The following is a 23,167-nucleotide window of genomic DNA, read 5'->3' as shown; positions in this document are numbered from 1 at the left end:
ACAGTGTCTTCCCCTAAAGCCACGCTGCTAGCATGGCAAATAACGAAACATCTACAGAGACGAGAGAAGATCCTCTCGTGTTTAACCAGTGGCTGTTGGCTGAAGCATTGATGTGCAACAGATCAATAAAGGGCATCACAAGCACCTCAACTCAAAGAGCAGTGAACTATCGGAGTCATAAACAGCGCAGATTTAATCTCTTGGGATTGTTCGTAAAGACCTGGATACAGGAGGATATTACTATACCTATTAATTAGTGGCATATATCAGCGTAAAACTTGTGATACACAATGATGCAGCAAATTAGCTCTAACTGATGATATTTTAAAAAAAACCCACAATAATTATTTCAGTTTGTTTGGTTGGGCAGTTTAAAAGGAAACACCTGGTTCCCAAGATGCCGTGAATGTACAGAAAACATGATAAACACAGCAAAGGGTCACATCCAACTTTGATTCCTCTTTTTCGCTCCCTTCAGCAGCAGCAAGCTCATCATTTGATTAACAAACTTGCATTAAAACCAGGAAAACTGAAGGAGAGAAAATGAGAAGCTGTACACCAAGGTTTGGCTATGCAGGCAAGCATTCCATGCAGCGCTGAAAGTATTTTCATCACAGCCACAAAAGGATGGGAACAAATAGGAAAAAAAGGTTTTACACGTTGAGGAAGATGAAAAACAGGAGAGGAGGAATAGGGGCATTATACACCACACATTAGAGGAGGTGGAGTTAGTACTTTCAGTCCATCACAGGAGGAGGAAGACAGCCAGGAGGAGTTTCAAACAAGAGATGGGGTCCTGATTGGTTGGAGGGGACATTGACAAAGTGACAGGCAGTGTATAAATATATCTTTGGGTTTGTCATGCCACCAAACAGTTCCCACCATTATTTATTTATATGTGGAAGGAACAAAAAAAAGGAGTGTGTGAGAGAGAGCCACAACACGGAAAACAAAGATGAGGCTATCAAACCAACACCCCCCCCAAAAAAAAAAAAAAAAAAAAAAAGCAAAGCGTGAGAGGATGTTAGAGATGTGAAGGGGACTTTTTAGAGTACGCCACTGTCTCAAAGTCAGTGATTATGACCGCACCTGAGGAGGTCTGCTCTGAGGACTCCACTGTGTCTGCTGTTGGAGCAGCGTTGATCCCAGCGGGCGCTGTGTCGTCTTCCTTCCCTCCCGCTGGTTCGGAGGAGCTCTGGTTAGCCTCCAGGACGGCGGGAGAGGGGGCAGTGTCCAGTTTGTCTGCGGTCGGATAGAGAAAAAAAAAAAAAACAAAAAAAAAAAACACAGAAGAGTGGTCTATTCAATTGATCAATTGATTTTATTGTCCAAGAATTTTTACTATCCAAGAACATTTGTTTATTCAAAATCAAATAAATGGTTATGTTCAGATGGAACAGGGGTAAACAAAAAATAAAACAAAAGGACAAATTTTTGTCCATTTTACGCAGACATTCATGGTCCACAGAGGATGAATCATACTGAGTTTGGTGATCGTCTGACTTTTCCTCTAGCACTACCATGAGATTTACAGTTCTGGCTTTTACTGAAATATCTCAACAACTTTGTCATGGATTGTCATGAAATTTGGTCAACACATTGATGCCCCCTTCAGAATAAACTGTAAGAACTTTAGTGATGCCTTAATTTTTCCACTGGTGCCCAGTCAGGTTCAAATTTTAAGTGTCCATCACTTTAATGACCACATACCTGCAAAACTGACATTCAAGTATTCACTCTCTTCTAGCTCTGTTTCTGGTCTCCAATAACTCCTGAGGGAAATCTCTGGCTCTTTAGCTGCTAAATGCTCCACTGTTTTCACCAGCTAGTGACAAACTGTGTCTGTTTACTGTTTGCTGCTGAAGAGGTGGTGTACAGGCTGATTTTAGAGCTTTTTAGCTGAAAACAGCTGTACTTGAAAGAACGACTATGAAAGCGGTAAGAATGAATCAAAATGGTAAAGTTGTGGTCCAGACAGATAAACAATGAGCTGAAACTCACTTTAAGGCTCTGTGAAGCCGAGGGGAGCAGCGGATTCAGGTGATAATTCTCTAAGTTTAATCACTGCAAGTGACACCTTTCACATTGTCACATTGTTTTCACATCATCATTTGATACACTGTCTTTTTAATAAAAAATATTATAGCCTTTTTAACATTAGCATGTTAACATTGTCATTGTGAGCATGCTAACATGATGATATCGGCATTTAGCTCAAAGCACCACTGTACAAGCTCTCAGTTTTGTTTTGGTTGTTTTTTTTCAAGTTTTTATTACCTTGCAATGGCTCAACAGGTGTATCCCGGTCCATCGTCACAGCAGCCTCACTGACCTCAGAGGGGGCTGGGACAGAAACATCAGAGGGGCTGGCGTTAGATGGTGGTGCAGCGGGGGAGTCTGTGGGGACGGACTCTGGTTCTGACACTATCAGAGTCTGCTGGGTTTTAGCCTTTTCTGGAGAGGAAACTGCTATGGCTGAGCAGGGAAGACAAAGAGGGAAAGGGACAGAGGGGGTGAAAGGGAGAAGACATTAAAAGCAGTTGAGCAGAGAACACGAGACAAGACAGAAAATCGTAGGTTCATGGTTTAAGGTCTTTATTTGTCAAATGAAAAAAAAAGGTACAAACGTGGGAATCTGCCGGCAATGAAATGCTTGAGCTTCAAGATCTCCCAACAGCTCTTAGCACCATTTTGTCTCTTTGTATTTGATTTGCGTTAGTTGGACTTCATTAGTTGCCCCCTCCCTTGAATCTTTTACCTGTCCTGTACAATCTCTGACAATGTTTGCTTTTCTTGTCTTTTCTGTCTAAGGGTCAAACGTTCATAATTAGGCGACCAACTCTGTAAAATGGTCATCATTTCCTCTACACAATTTTAAAAAAAGTTTCAACCAGAGATTTGGAAAAAGTGTTAAAGACAGAAAATATGAGTAAACTTGTGGCAGCAGCGTTGGCAGTGTTGTGATTTGAGATTGACAGCCAAGGATCAGAGATTAGAGCCAGTTTAATAAATGGAGAAAAAAGCCAATGCTCACACATTGATATGTAATTACAACGTTTGGACAAAACCTATGGTTCAGCCTGATAAGCCATTCAGCCATTAGAAAAATCTGATACACACTGTTGTATTATAATTGTAGTGTTTGTGTTACCTTTGCACTTTTATATTTACATTGCAGGAAGTCCAGTAAAACTGAAAAAGAAAAAGACTCCTCCTCTGCACTTAAGATGGATCTCAAACCTCTAACACACACAATAGTAATGCCCTTTGCTGTGCTGACACACTCAACCTGCCATCTTTTAGGTGCCTCTAAAGCTTCATGCTGACCCAGCAAAATGGTATTACGTCCTTTCTTAACGGCACTCTACAAATACTATGTGTGAAGAGGGAAAGTCTGAAACATACTGCATTTTTAACACTGCTTTGAACTAATTCATTTTCTAATTTTAACTGGATGTCCCCAGTGACATTAATTCATCTTAATACTGCTGTGAAATGTATTAAAATCAGAGCGGTACAACACAATATAGAGCAGCCTCAACTCACAACACTAAAAACACAGAAGAATATCACTGTAATAATTTAATATTATGGCTCAGGTGTCGGATAAGTATCTTACCTGCATCTTCCTCCTTTTGTGGCTCAGCAGGTTCACTGGAGATGGCAGCTTGGCTCTCTGTGTCCTGGACCTGCTCCGGGACCTGCTCCGGGACCTGCTCCGGGACCTGCTCCGGGACCTGCTCCTGCTCCGGGACCTGCTCCTGCTCCGGGACCTGCTCCGGGACCTGCTCCTGGACCTGGACCTGCTCCTGGACCTGCTCCTGGACCTGCTCCTTCCTCTGGGGGGGACTGGCCTCAGCGCTGGGGGGTTTCAGGGGACTCTCTCCTCCCATGCTGCTCCGGGGTGACAGCATCTCCATCTCCTCCCCCCAGTCTGACACAGGCTGGTGGCCATCCAGTGGGGAGAAGGGGCTGAGTGGCTTGCCTCCCTCTGGTGACTCGTGAGCTGCTGCTGGGGGGGGGATGTGGACCTTCGGCCTGGGAGTCCGCTGCTCCCTGGGGCTTTCTGCTGATGTTGGTCGAGAACGAGGCGTGGGAGATGTAGGGGAGTCTTCTTTGCTCTTGGCAGGCTTGTCTTTCCCAGCGTCTTTCTTCTCATCGGCCCTGGAGCTATGTTCTGAGTTGATCCCTTCCTCCACTGCTTCCTCGTCGTCCTCTCCATCACTGGCATCCTCCCATTCGTCGTCATCATCCTCTCCATCTCCATTCTTCTCCTCCGCCTGAGAAAAGATGGAAGGAGGGGATTACTGGGAAATTAAATGAAAAGAGTTTGCAATCTTAAACCTGCAATAACTGTTTATAAAGTGAACCAAACACATAACAGTTCCCTATTTACTCATTCAGCGTTTAGGGAAGGTAATATTCACTCTCCTTTTAGCTTTCAGGTTTGGTCTCTACCAACTGAAGGATGAATGCTCCACTTTGTTCACCAGCTAGTCGCTAACTTTGCCTGTTTGTTGGTCTAAAAATCAGTGGTGTTGAGACTGAACCAACACATTCAAGATGCAGGGCAGGAAGACCAAAACAATGAGCTGAAAGACACTGAAATGCTCCATAGAGCTGAGGAGAACTGATTGTTTTAAAGTTAAATATTATAGCTATTTTTTGTTTGTCTATCACCTGCTGTAAAGCTATTGTTATGAAATACTGATTGATTGTTTCCTTCAGTAAGCCATGTCTGTACATTCGGTATCCGTGCTCTGGATGACTGAACTGAACTGGCCATGAAACTATTTTTTTTTTCCCCAGAATTCCTAATCAATTTTCACCGAGACACACACCGTAAAGAAATCATATCAAACACTAACATGTCCTGTTTAGTCTCCTGCCTGGCTCTGACTCCAGCTGCCACCACTTGTTGTACGTTAACTGTGAGGTACTTTGCTTGCATTATTAATCCAGATGGAGCCCCTCTACCTTCTCTGCTGCGGGAGGTTTGGGTTTTTCGTCCTCGTTCTCCTTCTCCTTCTTTTTTGTCTTCTCCTCTCTCTTTGTCTTGTCCTCCTTTTCCTTCTCCTCCTCTTCTTCTTTCTCTCCTTCCCAGCGGTTGTCATGCATGCTGTCAAAGGCATCCAGATATGAAACATAATGGTATGTTCTCATAACGTTACAAAATAAATCCCTTGATTTTTTAAAAACGCTGTATATACCAAACAATCAACTGAAAGAGGAGAACTGAGACTCGTGTACCATGTGAAGGTTATTTGTCATTATTTTCTGACAATTTACAGACTAAAGAATAATTAAATAATTGAAAAAATACCAAATCAATAATTGAAAATAATAATTAGTTGCCTTATTGAACACCACTACTGTACTACTCCTATAAAGGTTGGCTGGCCATCTTTCAAAGTGATTAAAAAAAAATAAAGAACACCTTCAACATCCTGTCAGTCCTACAGTAGACTTAGCTGAGGATGAACCGAGAATCTTTGGACACATGGTAGAGGAGAGACTGTGTTGGTGTCTGTATGAAGTCAGATTTACCTGTAGCTCGGTTTCTGTCCTCGGCCCTTCCCTCTGCTCCGGTCCCCTCGGGGCCCCTGGGTCCTGCCCTGGGACAGGAAGTCGCCAAATGTGGGAGCTTTAGGCGGCCGCTTAGTGTCATCTGGAGGAGATATTAATGTTGAGTGTACAGTTGTTTTGTAATACTTTATCAGCAGGTAGTGTGAATCAGAGAGGAGAGGGACTGAAAGAGGAGAAAATGGGTGATGGACGGGTGTTTGTCATTGTCACAGCTGCTGCTCAAATGACCCCCGTCATTTACCCTGCAGCAGGTGATGCAGAGAAGTAGTTTTAAAAAAGGTATAAATCAAAATTCATGATCCAGATGGGACCTACACTGTGTCAATATTATGAAACATTTTTTTTTTAAAAGGGACATTTGTCAAATCAGCTTTGAGTTTTTCTCACGGACCATGAAGAAGACCCTCTCTCTTCTTTGGGGGGATAACAAATGTTTACCTTACCATGGGTAAACTTACAGTATCATGAAATCTAGATAAAACCAAAATTAAGATCAAGTTAAGAAAAAAAAAAAATATATATATATATATTCGTACAGTAAAAGTATGTCATATTAACCATGTTCTGTATTAATCCAGGACTGAAGTCCTCTAATAACTATGTTTAAGAAATTTAAATGAGTGTTTAGCTAAAACAAAACCAGTCTAGTCATTCCTTGGTCTGTTTCTCCCCTTTCTGCTGCCGCAGTCTGAAAGTCGATGTCTTATGTAACAACAGAGACAAGACTTGTGTGACAGCAGCAGTCCTGCAGTGTCAAACTGCTGCAGAGTCCATCTGAACTCTGGGACAAGGTCAAACTTCTGTTTACTAGCTTGTGGGTGACTAATGGCTCCAAGTGGGAAGGAAAGAGAGAAGATCTTACAGATTTTGATGCCTCCTGTTTCTTCGTTGTATGTGAAAGGAGAAGAGGAAAAAGGAGAACTATATATTGTTTTCCATGATACTTTATGTAACATACAAAAAAAAAAATACAGCTTCTAAAGCTCTCCTTTGGGAAAGTAATTATAGTTATGCCTTCAAGTGGAAGGCAGCGGTTCCACTGACAGGTGCTTCTATTATTTTGACCACCCTGTTTATATCGATGAGGGCAGGCTAATTAACAGCACCAACCCTGTGTATAACAAAATACAGTTCAACAGCACCACAAATTACATCCTCTAAAATTATCCTTCAGTTGTTTTAATACCGCTCTTAAAAAAAATAACTAAATAAAAAAGATTATAACCTTCATGAAGGTTGGATTATTGCAAGACTGTTGTATTTGACTGGATTAGTTTTAGCGAGGTGTGTCTAATAAACTCAGTGCACATGTGATGTATTGTAACACAGCCTCTTAAAGTAATAAGTGTCATTTTGAATTTTTATTTGAGTTGCAATCAGTGTGTTACAACGGGAAATACCACTTGATCTCTGCCCTGATTTCATCATGGAGGAAGAAGAGGGAGGATGAAATGAGTGAGGAATGATGAGAAAAATGCCGGGAGAAAAGAGGCTAGTATGGAAAGGATGTAACAGAAAGGAAACGATTGAGAGCGGATGGTGACGTAATATAAACAACAGTAAAAGAGAGAGAGAAGTAGAATCAATAAGCAGCTGATGGAAGGATGAAAGAAACAAAAGGTCAGAAAGAGGAAAAAGAAATATTAGGAAGAAGAGTAGAAAGAAAACCATAAAGGTGTGAAGGAATGAGAAAACTGTCAAAGTAAAGGAAAGATGTGGAGGGGAGGGAGGGAAGAGGAACAGAAGATGGAGGAAGTGAAGAGAGAGGTCACAAACACAAAAGCTCCAACAGGGAAAGGGATCCAGGAAGGGAGGTGGATAAGAGCTCGAAAGGGAGAGAGGAGGGGAGGATGTGATAAAAAAAGGTCAGAAAGAGAAAGCTACAAGCACAAAAGAAATGAAGGGATCAGTGAGGAGAAAAGAAAAAAATGAGAGGATGAAGATGAGGAGATTGAACAGAGCAGCCTGGGGCTGCAAAGAGGACACTCGAGTCATTCCAGAAATTAGAAATGGTGAAGAAAGAAGTAGCGCGCGCGCACAGACGCGCACACGCACACACACACACACACACACACACACACACACACACACACACACACACAAAGCAAGTGCAGGTTTTAATGTTGGGCTGGTGTAATGCCATAACCTGTAATACACACTCCAGTTGTAGTCAGACACAGAAATGGAAGAAACCAGGACTGAACAGCAGTTACAATTAATTCTCAGCTTTTGTTTGAACCTTCTCACAGTACAGTGCAGCCTGGAAGATCTGGTAAACTGCACCTGTGATTTGACTTTCTAATGGATCTCTGCCCACAGAAATGGCAATTATCACCCACCAGGTGCTCAGAGAAGGGAATACAAACACTAAGAACTATTTACAAACACTGTTCATCATCCTGAGGTAGGTGTGTGTGCAGTCAGACACTTCTGAAGTGTTGCCAACCTCAAGCAAAGATTAGCAAATCTTTACAGATGTTCACCCAATTCCAAAGCAAAACCCTGAGATGGACTGTGGTTGAGGTTAAACCTCCCCTTTCACAATCTGTTCACCTCGGGTACTAGCTAACCGATTTTACTCATACAAATGGCAAAAATTTACACGAGGTCTTTATAGCTTAATGGGCACAGGGCGAGGTAATAAAAGACAATACAGAAAATGGGAATAATATTAGGCAGAATAGGTAAAAATAAATCAGGAATTACTGTACAATAAAAACATGAGGTACAACTGTGGTCAGTACAATGCTCTGCATATGACATGTTCTCTATTAATTTGAGTAGGGTTATGTGCTAATTTAAGACAGCACATTAAAAAATAAAATCCATGATAACCATCTTTAAGACGTTTCCTACTTTTAAAATCTTAAATGAAAAAGAATTTAGGTTGGTTTTTTGAGTTGCAGATACTTACACACATACACACGGTACATGGGGAGCCAGTCTGGGTGCACACTATGGTTAAATAATATTTTAACAGCGGACTAAGTTGATGAAAATGATAACTACAAGGGCTGCTTTTTCAGGAGGGTGAGTCAGGTTTGAGAGTTAGGGGTGAGTTTGGGTACTGGGTGCAGCTGTTGTGCTTCAAACAGACAAACGAATGGAACAAAAAACACACACAATGTAATCTCAGTCCCATGCTGTGGTCTAACCTGAAGCCCTGCCCCGAGGCTCTGTATGAGAGTTACGGCCCCAGGCTGCAGAGAGGGTACACACACACAAACACACACACACACACACACACACACACAAACTCATTTCAGTGCATCCATCCACCCAACACACACCCACCCACCCCCACACACCTTGTCCACGTAAGAAAGCAAAGACACCATAACCTTATAAATATCATTAATCCTGCCACCTATCTACCACTGTAGAGGTAAATGCATGAGACCCTGAGATGAGAGGTAAAGGACTAAAATCCATCCAACCACTTCTTGTCTTATCAGGTGCTTTTCTTTTACTCATAATGGTGATGTGTTCATTTCTTATTCCAATTATTTAATTTTTTTTTTTTTTTTTTTTTACATAGAACTGTCCTCACTTTCAGGCTGCACTTGCACTTAATAAAACTAGAGTTTAAATAACACTTACTTTAAATGTACACATTTTTAAAAAAGGAAATATAAAGGCCCTCTAAAAACAACATGGTATAGAAGTCAAGAAAATGCAAGTATTTTCTGAGTGTGTATCCCTGAAGGACCATTAAGTTGGATAAAAAAGAAAAGAAAAGAGTCTTCAAGCAAACAAAGCCCTGTCTGGAGAACAGAATTGTACTGATTGGCTATTTTTTAGAATGGGACAATATTTTTTTTTTTTTTTTTTTAAAACAAAAATGTCTGATGTCTTTCATTAAAATATCCAGTGCTTACATTTGTATTTCAAGCACCAAACAACCAGGAGAAAAGAGGAGCAGCACTTAAGATGCAAAACCACTCGAACAGAGTTTGACTTGTTGCACTGTGTCTGATATTGTGACATTTGTGCACAGCCCTGTCCTGGGATCTCCAAAGTCCCACAGCAAATTATTTTATCATTCGGATGACTGACTGAAATTACCAACATGCACGAGCAGAACCATGTCATAACGCTCGTCGGGACACAACTGCAGAGTCTCATTGTGTTAAACCGAGTCACACTCTGGCTTTCAGGGTCAATGTCAATTTACACAGAACGACTAGGCACTAAAACTATACTTAATCTAATGCTAATCTTGGTTTTTTTTTAACTAATTGTAATTTACAAAGTAAAAACACTAAACCTTTTCCTATATATGCCTGATATACTACATCATTTTTTTGTTTTGTTTTGTTTTTGGCTGTTTCAAATTAAAATCTGGATTTTTTTATTCACCCCCAGCAGTGAAAACGTATACACTGCAGAGAAGACATACAAACATCTTAATAAAAAACATAAGAAAATAAAACGTGTTCATGCTTAGTTAAAACATTTATCCATTAAAAAGAAAGAAAAAAGTATTTGGCTGCAGGTCAGATTAGGTCATGAATTTTAAGACATACACTGGGCTCTAGTGATGGTCAGCTGTTATTTTTGATATTTAATAGACTGACTGATTAATCAGAAAAATAATCAATATGACAAATCAAAAAGTATAAAAATGGTTAATTAAAAACCTCTTTGTTCTAGAAGTTGTTGGTGAGCATCTTTTTGAAATATGTTGTACATATATTTTGGCCAGTTTATGGTGGTCAGGGCTGATTTTTTTTGTTTTTACCTTTACCTCACTGAGGGAGAGTCAGTCAGCACCCATAAAGGAAAACTGGGGCCCTTCTGAAAGCTCCTCTCCGATAAGCACAACCGTGGCTTAAGCGCTTGAAACGGACTCCGGGGAAATACAGCAAGTATTTGCATAACAGGCTTAATTACTCCCATTCAAATAACAGCCTTAATTAGCTGGAGGTCAGAGAAGGTGTTGTGTCCTGTGTTGCGTGTTTGGTGTATATGATGTGTGAATGTGACGACGTGCTGGAGCGACATCATGTCAGACGAGCGGAGACATGGGATGGCGGTGGATTGAGGGTCTGCTGCTGTCCTAGTCCTGCCAGATGTTGTTTAACCAAACCAACAGCACATTAGTGGTGTGTGCCTGTGTATGTGTGTGAGTGAGAAAGAGAGAGAGAAACTTGCCTCTCCTGCTGCCCTGCTCAGATGTGATGCCCTCTGCAGCCACATATGGGTCCTCCTTGAACCTGTGAAAAACAGCCCCAGGGTGAGACAGAGACACAGACACAGACACAGACACACACGTAAAATATCAGTGTGTCCTTCTCCTCATGCCACTCTGTCTTCATCTTTATCCGAACTGACAAGCATTCAAACACTTTCTATCGTCCTCATCTCTTCCCTGTCCTCTGTCTGTTTGACGAGGATGAGGACCCTGCTGGAGACTTGATATACTGCACTTCCCGAGTTAGGGTTTAACATCTCTCTCTCAGTTCTCTTTTTCATTCTTGAAACAACAATTTTTATCCACTATCAGGCTCCTCTACAGTGGAACCATCTTCCTGTTTTGGTCCAGGAGGCAGACACCCTCTCCCCATTTAAGAGGAGGCTTAAAACCTTCCTTTTGGATAAAGCTTACGGTTAGGGCTGGCTCAGGCTTAGCTTGAACCATCCCCTAGATACGCTGCTATAGGCCTAGACTGCCGGGGGACTTCCCACGATGCACCGAGCTGCTCTCTCTTCCTCTTCCTCTCCATCTGTACACATTCATATCCCATCAATGCTCCTTACTAACTTGTCTTCTTCTCTCTCCCCTAGTTTTGTGCCTTCTCGTCTCTCTCTTCTTTCCTCCTGTCGCTTTTTGCAGGTACCACTGCTTTAATTATTATTAGTCTCATTATTATATGTCTTTATGTGGAACCTATATTATGGTATGTTCTCTTTCCTCCTGGTCTGTCTCTCCCTCCCTCTCCCTCTCTCTCTCTCTCAACCCACCCTTAGCCAGGATCTATTCAAGATTTCTTCCCGTTGAAGGGGAGTTTTTCCGCGCCACTGTCGCCAGGTGCTAGCTGGTGGGGGAATGTTGGATCCCTCTAGATACAACTAGAAAGAGTTCAGTCTAGACCTGTTCTATATGAAAAGTGCCCTGAGATAACCTCTGTTATGATATTGCGCTATATAAATAAAACTGACTTGACTTACTTTTCGGGTGAAGAACTGAGCACAACACTATGAATGTCTATCAAGAGAGACTCTCTGAAAATGTGCACATATTTAAACAATATCCCGTTTTTGTAAGTGTGGCCGTTCTGAGTAACTCTAAACACTTTTGATTTCTGACGTGGTAGGACAACATGCAGAGCAAACTAGTTCTGGTCAAGAACCTGAGAACCCTTCACTTTCTGGTTTTGTTAATTAGTTTCCCTGATGCTGCTTACATTCTCTGCTAGACAGATCTCCCTTTGAATACATGAGGTTTTAATTTCAATATGATCCAAGAAATCTAGTACTCAGAAAAAGAAAAAAAAAGGATGGAGCCGTCGAATACAAAAAAAGAGTGAGAGACTGTAAAATACTCAATATGTGCACAAATACAGGCACTCAATGGAATGCAGAAAAGGCTTGGATCAGCACCTACTGCAACACTTTTGCGAACTTGGTGCTCTTCCCCAGGCAGCATTACAGAAATCTAGTCAAATTAAGTTTCAATGTTTCCTTTAAAAAAAAAAGGAAAAAAAAAGAAAAAACCTCCCCTCCCCCTTCTCACATGTTCTCAGTCTTCTGTGCGTCCCACTCTCGTCTCCACTGGCCTGTGGCGTTGCGATGGCGTGCTAGTCTCTCCTCGTCAATCTGCTCACGCTCCTTCTTCCAGCGCAGGTACTCTGCTCTCTCCCGGCCGGTCATGGACATGGTCATGTCCACCGAGCCTTTCGGACCGGGCCTTCGACTCTACAGGGACGGGAGGTGTCACAAAGTGAAATTTGTGGTGAGAGAAATGAATAATGTTACATTAGGAAGAACAAACGACAACATCAACAAACACAAGACCGAAAAATGGTTTGGTTGTTAACAGCCCTGCTGGCATAGGACAGAACCCCCTGAACCTAGTTCTTACTGTGTTTAAAGAATGACATTACTCACAGTCCACTCTTTCTCCAGTTCAGCTCCTGTCTTTACGTTGTCAAAGTCCAGCCCCCCCCAGTTTCGTACATGTCTCCTGCTGCCCTCCTTGCGGTCTATGTCAGGTGCTGGGCCTGAACGTCTCGGATCATCCAGGAAGTTACGGATTGGCTTGTCACCGTCCAGCTAGGAACAGAAATCCAAAAACGTAACGCCCTGTCACATTTGATCGGTTTGATCTATGTTCATTCAGACCACAGCTCGTTAGGATTAGTAAAGCCTAGCTAGTTTCTATCCAAAACCCAATTCACAATGGTAAGAATTTGTACTTCTACTCTACAAAACAGTGTATAGAAGGACGATACAGGGACCAAAATCAGAAAGATATCACTACTACTAAAAAGGGAAATATGAATGGTTTTGTTTGATCAATAAAGTGAGAAAACTGATTAACAGATCAATGACATGAGAGTCTGAGGAAAGCAAAGGGAGGGAGGAACCTTTTCAGTCTCTGTTGGTCTGGATGATCTGCAGAGAAATCTTGCATCTGATTAACTAAAATAATGATGAAATAATCTTTTGAAAACAGTGACTCTCATACCCGCTGTCCTCTCTCATACTCTGCTATTCTCTCCATTTCTTCATTCATCTTCTCAATGTTCTGTCGTCTCTTCTCCTCCCACTCCTGTCCAAGAAACAACACAGGGCTACATCATAAGTGACAGATCGCAACTAATTCTTTTAACAAATACAGGACGTGAATGTCGGCGTTCAGACTGAACAGAGCCCTTCGCTAAAACATGCAGGATTTAACAACTCTAGAAAGTTCAGGGCACAAATTTGTTTTATCTTTTGCTGGTCAATCGCCAGGTAAAACAGCAGAAACACAGCATTCGCATTACAAAGTGATCCACCAGGAATGTGTGCTTGCATGTATTTGACTGGTCATTGCAGTGGCTGTCAGATGACGCCACATTGTTTGCGCCTTACTCAGCTTTTCTTAACCACTCTCTCAGGTACACTGATAAAACAGGATTTCATTGCTCAAAAAATGGAATCACCAAGTGTATCAGAAGATGTACATGAAAATGATAGATCTGTTCCTCAAACGCGGTTTCACCGAGACTTCAAATCAATAAAGTTTAGTAGCTTAGTGTAGTAGTTCATCTGCGCTTACCTTGGATTTCCTGTCCATGCCACCTGGTGTCCCTCCTCCTCCTCCTCCTTCTCCCCCTCTTCCTCTCCTCCCTCCTCTACGTCCCTGTCCTCCCGACTCCCCAGGCTCTCCATCTTTGGGTGTCCTTGGTTCCCGGTCTCTCCTCTCTTGGCGGCCTCCTCCTCCTCTCTGTCCTCCCCGACCTACTCGTCCCGACCCCGTCCTCCTGGGGGGGCTGTGGCCGTCGCTCTGGCCTCTGTGGCCGTCGCTCTGGCCTCTGTGGCCGTCGCTCTGGCCTCTGTGGCCGTCGCTCTGGCCTCTGTGGACGTCGCTCTGGCCTCTGTGGCGCCGTCCTCAGGCCTCTTTTCATTCAGGTTTCTTTTCTTTTCTCCTGCAGGAATTACAGTATGGACAGTACTTTACATTCATAGCACTATATTATAATTATTTCAGTCAATCAACATGATTTCTTGGTCTCAACATTTATAAAAAAAAAAAAAAAAAAATCCTTGTATGGTCAGAGGATGATTTTTTAAATTTAAAAATCATTCTGTCCATCAGAACTGTCCATAATTTGAACCCCCCCCAATACTAGAAATAAATTACACTGAAAATATAGTGAAGTGTTATAGAAGTGTTATAGTTGGGTAGTTCGACTGTTCACTACTTTCCATTGATTGCCAATCACTGATTTGCGGGTCGTTTTCTGTTCTATTGCAGCTCCCGGGGACCTTTATTGATTTTTTTGTGCATGTGCACCCGACTACTCCGTCATATTCTATTCTAGAAATTATATGTGAGACTCGTAATAAAGGGGTAAAGATCAGCGAGTCCTGAAAATCTAGCAGCCAATTGGCCGACTGGGGAAAATCGTGTCCTGTTCTAAATTTAACCCCCGTACTTTTAATTCAAACACACTTAGTCTCCTCAATCTGACGAATTGGTGACAAAAGTCTAATCAGGGCTCTGGATTATGCAAAACCACAACACGATGAGCTCCGAGAGTGACGAACAAGAGAGGGAGACACGGAGAGGCAGCAATTGTTCATCAGTTTTCGTTTTTCAAGGAGCTCTTTAACCACATGGATCAGCAGTCTATTGTCAAGCTTTAGAAAAAGGTTTAACAGTCCAACAGTCTAATAGACCAAATTTGACCTGTTGCCACTGAATCTAGATCCATTAAGACAGGTACATATGTAGAGCAGATGCCACCCTGTGGCCCATCAGGTCCTTCTTTGCAGGTTGAACACCGGGGGACTGCAGTCATCACTGCTCATTTCTGATCTTTACTTCAGCGGGAGTGGACTGCACTCTAACACCCTAACACCACTGACCCTCTTGGACTTGATCAGCCGGGAGGCGGGTTAGAAACATGAAACGAATTTCAGTTCGCATTGTCATCATTCAACTGTTTGCTCTAGCAGTTACCTTAAGTGTCTGTAAGCGCTATTTATTTAAAGTAACAACTTATCAAATGACAATTAGAAACATGAACGTAGCATTTAGCAGCTAAAGAACCATCTATTCCCCTCAGGAGTTGGTGGAGACCAAAAACAGAGCTAAGAGAGAGGGAATATTGGACTTAAATTCATCAGGTGGCCAGAAGTTAAACCTCACGTTGCTCCATTTCTTCTGGATGTGTAAATAAGCGCTGTTTGCTAACAAGTTCGACATAAACTTAAAAGGTGATGATAGCCTGTGAGTCAGCCTTAGCAACGTCCTCCAGCAGCCATGAGCTTCCACCCCTGACACTGGATTTCTTTGAGTGGTTAAAAGTGTGAAGATTGCTCAAACATTTTATAGTGCAGTCAAAATAAATCTGCCGGGTGAATTTTACTCACATGGTGTTGCCAAAAATTAAAGGGGACAGGAAATAGCGTGGGTAGGGTTGTAAACATAACCTGCAGGAACTAGTACAGCAGTAGATTAAACAGCGTTTAATCAAACATTTTACTCTTTATTAACCTCCGTCACTGCCCTTCCACTCACCACAGCACAACGACATCTCTCCCTCTCTGGTGTTTGCATTATTTTACTGTGCAAATATTAAAACAAGAATATAAACAATCAATATTCTATAATATCCAGAATGAGCGGTCAGGTACACAGCCTCTCTCAAACCAGCTGGACATTAGAGAGTTTTGAGATTTCACAGGCCAAAGTTCAGTCAGATCGGCTTCTGCACGAAGCGAAGGATGCCGGTCGATTGGCAACCAGAAGCAAAGGCATCTCGCCCTGTTTCGCATAGACATGAATGGGAAGCAAATTTTGGTGTGATTGCACCATTAGAAGGGAATATCTCTGTACTGCTTCCAGGCTGTTCAGTCAGTCTGGGTTCCAGACTCACTGACAACACCTTTGACAGCACCTATCCACATTAACAAATGTTTTGGTTACATTTCAACTAAAAAATATTAGTAATGAAAGTTACATACAGTAGCTTTAATATTTCAGTTCATAAATTGCATGCATACTGTTGCTGATTTGTTTTCTTCCAGTTTAAAGAGAAACTTTTAGGAAAGGAAATTGAATACTGAACATAAAGAGGTGGATAAATAGATCACAGAGCTCGTTTCCCAGGACATCTGTGTACTTCAATATGTTAACCAAAGTTCACTCTGTACCAGAATCTGCTGTTACAAAATTATGCTGCTGTAACAGGTACAATCATCTCAGCTCTGTTTTAAGAATTGCCAGAAATGTTTGCCTGATCAAATCTTTACACAGCAGAGACAGAGCTACATGGATGGCTAAGCAACACACACACACACACACACACACACACACACACACACACACACACACACACACACACTACAGATGAAAAGTCTCTCATATGGTCCATTTTAGTATTTTAAGCCATTATTTAGGTTTAATTTTATGCCAACAGCTTGACTGTTTTTTCATGCTATTTTTCCACACTGTATTTTTTCTATATATAGCATAAAATTGTTGGTTTAACTGTAATATTTATGGCTTTATCAGGCCATTAGGAGCAATGTGGCAAAATTACTTTTTTTTTTTTAAATCTCTCTCTCTCACTCTCTCACAATGTACATATAAAGTGACAGAGCATTTTAATCCAATTCGTCCACCACTAATACAACATATGGATAATAATATTGTGTCTTGTGGTATTGTGTATATTCTTGGCAAATACATAATGTATGTATTTTTATAAAATCAAACTAAAATATCATCATTGGTCAAAATAGGTGAAAGTATCCCATCACCCAAAGGTCAATATTTCAGGAAAGAAGAAAATCTGCCTCATTCTCAGACTGACCACTTTGCATTTTTGGGTTTTGAGTTCATCCAGACGGTTTTGAAAGGGTTTTGATAAATTCCAGATCCCATCCAACCATCTATTCCTTTGAACTGAGATAAAAACAACCCTGTAATGTTATATGTTCTTCTCGCACTCTCTAGTATTTCCTCAGTATAACGCTGAGTTTGAATTTTATGTATATATGTTTGTCAAGAAAAATATATCTGAGGTTATCCCTAATGCAACTCCCATCTTAAACACGTAGCACAACAAGGGGGCAGAGGACTGATGCAGGGCAAGATAGTTAGACTAGCAGGTGTGTGGTTGGTAAACTGATCACAATAATGAGGAATCTGTCAGAGTTCATAAACTGTGCAATCTGTCTGCAGGATCATCATAAAATGGATTAAGAAATTATCTTTTCTACAGCCAACAAAACAAAAGCAAATGATGGAGGGATGGGTTACACTATTCTTGTAACTGATACTCACTGTGCCATTTTTTAATTTAAAGGGATGACTGTGATGAGGTGTTGTGAAAAAAATGAATCTTCCTACCGAAAGGGTGCAGTGATTTTAAAAAGTTTGGGTTCCACATCATGTCTTACCCCTGTTGGTTTAGAGAGGTCGACTGTGACAGTGAAGTTTTCTTTCTCTGTCTTCCTCCTGTCCGTCTCTGGCTCATGGGGACGGGGCTTCCGAGGTGTTGTCACAGCAATGCCCTCCTGCTCTGCTTTCTTTTTGTCTTCCTCAATTTCCTGTTGATATCGGGTGACAGAATGAGTGAGATGAGACTAAAGCCGTTTCTCAAATCCAAACCCCCGGCTAATTCCAAACAGGTCTTCAGTATGTTGAGTGTTGCTGCAAAAACTAAAAACAAATTGTGGAAGGTGGTAAACCATATTTGTGAACACCCCACCAAGCAAAAATGTTACATCCTTGAAAAAGAACTTCTGATGTCTATTTATGAAGTTTTATTGGAAGTTTCATTTGAAATCATTAGCATCAGCACACGTATCATTTTCTCTTAATATAAAGATTATATATGTTGGGGTTTTTTTTAGTATACTAACTGCAGAAAACAGTACACCAAGACAATTAGTTTGCACAGTACTATGCAAAAGTTCTAGGCACTTGAGATGTTTAGACTCTTATGCGTCACATAATCCCATCAGGGAGGCGTCGGATAAGTCCAAATTCATTCTGCAGCAGGACAACGAGCCCCAACGTACGCTCAGTTGGCAGTTTATTAGGTCCACCCAGTTTATAATAAGGTTCAGTTTAAGTTGATACTGTTTTAGACAGGTGTTGATTCAACTTTATGGTCATTTTTGGAGGCCGTAGTTTGTGGTGCTGTTGAATCGAATGGCATTATATGGACAGGTGTTTCTTCTATTCTTCTATAGGCTAAATAACAGAAACGCCTCTCTTTATAATGCAGTGCAGATCAACAGCACCCAAACTACATCCTCTAAAATAATCATGCAGTGGAATCAACACCTTTTTAACATTATAAGGATGAAGGAGGATTTAATGCAGGACTGTTGATTTAGACTGCATTAGTCCCCCCCCCCTCCCCGAGACCTAGTCTCAACATCATGGAGTCAGTGTGGGATCTCACAAAAAAAGAAAAAAAAAGAAAAAAAGAAAAAGGAAAAGGGCCTGAAACAAAAGTTTGTGCACCCTGCACACCTTTGTCTGGTGCTCCTTTCCTTTTTTTTCACTCTAAAATTGTACAAAACGAAAATACGCTGATCATGCTTAAAATGTTGAATAGTATGTTTCACCTTTAACTTTGGGTCTTTTGGAGATCAGTTCATCTTCTACTCATTTAACCCAGTAACAGAAATTTTGATGGTGGGGCTGTTTTAAAGGCAAAGGGTGATCACAGCAAATATTGATTTGATTTAGGTTTTTTTTTTTCTTTTTCCGGCTTTTATGCTTTCATACAGTTAGTGTGTATTATAGCATTGGGACACAATAAGTGAGGTCAACACCATATTTTGTAAAATGCTGGTTGCACCACTGTTGCATTCAAACCACAAACATGATATAATGTTAGGTAGATGACATGTAATAGCCACAGTAAATAGAGTAATGGCTAGTCCTTTGCAGGTTGCAGGGGGAAAAAAATAAATAAATTTAAAAAATTATACATATATATATATACACATATGAAATCAATTGTAAAAACTAAAACAAATCTTGAAAATCAAACCCTTTAACAAAAAGTTTTGAAGAGGAAAAAGAACTGTCAAAAAAAATGCACCGATATAACTTTTTCTCTCCTGATACCGATTCTGATACCTCAACTCAGAGTACCTGCCAATACCGATTGCTGATCCGGTACCAGTGCTCTCTGTTTCCCACATTTACAATCTGCAGATGTCCCTGTGTGGAACTTACTGGAATCCTTTTTATTGACGGTTAACATGAGGCCAGGGATTGTTGCGGTGCTAAAAACCGGTGTGACGGCCTGCTGTGACCGAATGAAAGTTACTGGAAGCAGAAACACTTCATTTTAAAAAGGACATTGGTGAAGGAACTATTTACTGTCGATCGGTCACAGTCGGCCTAATAAAACCTCAGTATCGCCTTAATAAGCTCAGTATCGGCACCGCATCCCTAGAACGTAACTGCAATTTCAATTAAAACGTTTTTTTTGGTACCTAAGACTCTTTGAGGACGCACTTTTCTACCATGTGATCTGGCTTCCATCATGGACAAGTGAGCACAAAACGTTATGGCTTGTACAGTGATTGTATTCTCAGTGATGGAACTTATCTTAGTCTCCCTAACTTGATGGGCTGTTACAAAGATACTGTATATTGTGTGTGTAAAACCAAAGATCTCCGTACCTGGTACCTCTTGACGAGAGCTTCATTCTTCTTCCGCAGAGCTTCGATTCGTCTGTCTAACTCTGCATCCTTCTCCTCCTTGGTCTTGAGATCCACCGCTGAAGACTGGCAGTGAGAGGAGGAAGAGGAGGAGAGGAATGAAATGAGGAGGAGGCCGGTCTGTCCAAAATGACACAAACATCCATAGAGAACTGGACCTAATGAAGCGCTAGGAAAATACAGATAATTCGGTCGACCATTTTTCTGTTGTCTGTTCACTTCACTGGTAAGTCTCCAGAAAAGCGGTTTGCTTTTGTTAATGACATGAAAAAGACATTTCAACACTTTTGAAAGCACAACTCGGTAAACACAGAGTTTTGCCTTTGTCCTGCCAGTGTGTACAGCACCATTACGAAAGCCTAAAGTCACTGTCTTCTCTCTCTCTTTCTTACTTACCATAGCTGCCTCTGACGTGTCTTCATACACAGGTGGCTGACTGCTTGTTCCTCCTGTAAGGAGGCAGATGATGAGTGTGATGCTGCGGTGCAAAAACCAGTCAAGCATTAGTCCATTAGTTGCTTTGAATAAGATTAACAACTTGCAATTTTTAAGTCCTCATCCATTTAAGCGTGCGTTTTTCTTATTGTTACTTCACCTGGATATTTGACCTTCACTGTGCAGAATGATGTATGTTCAGAGTCTGACACTAAAAGGATGTTCTCACATTCATCTGCTGAAGGTTGAACCTCGTTCTGTGCTCACCTTAAATCTGAGTTTAAGATATCCACCTAGGAGCATGACTTTGAGACGTCACAACAAGTTGGGGAGCCAATCATGGTCTAATAAAGAGCTGCAACTAACAATTATTTGCTTCATGGATCAATCTGCTGATTATTTATTTTGATTCATCGATTAATAGCCTGGTCTATAAAATGCCAGAAAATAATGAAAAATGCTTGTTATAATTTGCCACAGACCAAAGTCACTGTCTGAACAACAGTCCAAAATCCAAAAACCTTCAGTTTAAAGCAGAAAATCCTCTCATTTGAGAAACTGGAAAGAGCACACAGCTTGAAAAATGACTAAAGTAATTATTCAGTTATCAAGGAGGAAAAAAAAGATGCCGATTCATTTTCTGTCGATCAGCCAATCGCAGCAGCTCTGGTTCAATATGCAACCTACATAAATGCGATGTAGACACTTGAAGCTTCCAGTGCTCAGCAAATGACTGTCAACTATTTTGACAGTCAATTCATTGTTTTTCGTCATTTTTCAGGCAAACAAAGTGAAAAACTCTTCACAATCTCGAGTTCCAGCTTCTCAAAAGGCAGGATTTGCTGCTCATCTTTGTGATGTGTGATAGTAAACTGAATACCATAGGTTACTGGACTTGTCAGATAAAACAAGACGTCTGAAGACATCACCTTGGATTTCGGGAAGGTGTGATTGGCACCCCCCCAGTGTTTGACATTTTACATTATACCAAACGAATAACCGAACAAATAATGGTCAGACTAAACAAGAATGAGAAACTGACACTAGTTGCAGCCCTACATCACATTTTGCTCCGGTAAGGTTTAATGGGCATTCTGCATTTTTAAAAAACTTTTTTTACACATCTGATCAAATGAACAAAAATGACGATAACGATCCTTTAGATTAACCAACAATTTAAACAACTATTATCTGCAGTCCCACTTGGCTCCTGTGTGTAGGGTCCACTGGGTTCACCCCTCTTCGCCTTTCGCCTGACCAAGGTTACAGGTAAATCACAGGTGAGGTCACAGGTGTGAGCACGAGGGACGCGACGGGGCCGAATGAATAAATCCCTCATGGGTTTTCAAAGCTTCCGTAAGCGTATTAGAGCTGCACACGGGATGCTAATAAAAGTCGCCCGAGCCACGACGGCGAATAAAATACACGGCACGCAGACTTGTGCCGCACGTCCGCCCCGTCACACTCGAACCGTGCTCCAGTAGACGTTCACCCTGACCCATCTGTTTCTACTCCGATATGTGGGGGAGTAATGTAAGCACACCGAGCCATGTCTGCCCTGATACAAAGGCGCCGGACCCCCCCCCCCCACGATGGAAACACACCGCACCGCCGACACGGACGACATGCCGCTAAACAGCGGAGTAAACGTTTACAGCCGTTTGAGTCTCACTTTATGATATTACCTTTATCGGGGGAGTTGTAACGAGTTTGAGGGGCAATGTTTGGACTCGCTGCTCTCTGCCAATTCCTGCACCTCAAAGTGTCCTCATTATTCGGCTTCCTGTTAGCTGCGGCTAACTTCCTGCCAAATAAAGACCCCCCTCTCGTTGGTTTTAAAGAGGCCGCGCTGCTCTTGAACGACTGGATTAAACCGTGAGTTCGGGTTGTTGCTACCTCACTAATAAAGACAGAAACAGTTTTGTAATCGCTATTTCACAGGTATGGCGAACACCGACGCAGAAAATCGAAACCGGTTGAAAGTACGTCGTTTTACAGCAAGTGTAGTTCATAAAGTGTCCGCCAGAGGGCGCCAGCGGCCAGGAAAACGAACCTGACCTGATGACCCCGCGGTAATGAGGCCAGATCCCACGCGTACACCTGTACGTCTGAACACCTGACGTACACCTGCGAAGATTCACACACACACACACACACACACACACACACACACACACACACATACACACAGGTGGCTGTTATTACTATGCAATGCTTAACTATAACTCCATACACTTACATTTGTTATGTCACCTATATATTCTATATTATTCCTATTTATCACTTTGTATTCTAATGTCCTATAGTTATTGTCATACTATCCCATTGTACTGCTGTTCTTTATGTGTATACCTATCTAACTTTTGTCCCTTTAACTTATACCATCCCTTTAGTAAATTTACTGCATATCAGTAGTTAAAGTGACAAAAGTTAGGTATGTGTATACATATGTATATATATATATAAAGGATAGTATACAGTATAATGCAAATGTTTTAGCAAAGTTGGAAACTGCTAACTGAGTGTTTCATACCATACTGATATTCTATTCTACAGTTACTATTGCAGACACATTATATTATATTATATTATATTATATTATATTATATTATATTATATTATATTATATTATATCACTCCCCTTTGTTACCCTTCTCAGTAATAAGGGGAAATGCACCGTGTCGGGAGTCAGCCTTGCACATACTGTACACCTCATTATTGCATGTTAAGCACACTT

The 23,167-nt window shown here is 41.4% G+C and overlaps 1 protein-coding gene across 1 annotated transcript; it reads right to left on the bottom strand.

Moving 5' to 3' along the window:
- Positions 1-1,024: 1,024 nt before the first annotated feature.
- Positions 1,025-22,367, bottom strand: ccdc9 (coiled-coil domain containing 9). The gene is made up of 15 exons (XM_040131310.1): positions 22,116-22,367; positions 20,392-20,444; positions 19,957-20,061; positions 17,707-17,856; positions 13,853-14,164; positions 13,277-13,360; positions 12,697-12,861; positions 12,323-12,504; positions 10,741-10,802; positions 5,548-5,668; positions 4,978-5,119; positions 3,804-4,280; positions 3,620-3,713; positions 2,279-2,475; positions 1,025-1,246 (listed from the first exon to the last, which is right to left on the bottom strand). The coding sequence occupies exons 2-15, from the start codon at positions 20,392-20,394 to the stop codon at positions 1,025-1,027; spliced, it is 2,316 nt and encodes a 771-aa protein (XP_039987244.1). The 5' UTR covers positions 20,395-20,444; positions 22,116-22,367.
- Positions 22,368-23,167: the final 800 nt, after the last annotated feature.

Source organism: Xiphias gladius, chromosome 7 (genome assembly GCF_016859285.1).
Source record: "Xiphias gladius isolate SHS-SW01 ecotype Sanya breed wild chromosome 7, ASM1685928v1, whole genome shotgun sequence".
In the NCBI taxonomy this organism is placed as follows: Eukaryota; Metazoa; Chordata; class Actinopteri; order Istiophoriformes; family Xiphiidae; genus Xiphias; species Xiphias gladius.
The sequence above is the reverse complement of the archived record's forward strand: the minus strand, read 5'-3'. Positions and strand labels throughout refer to the sequence as shown.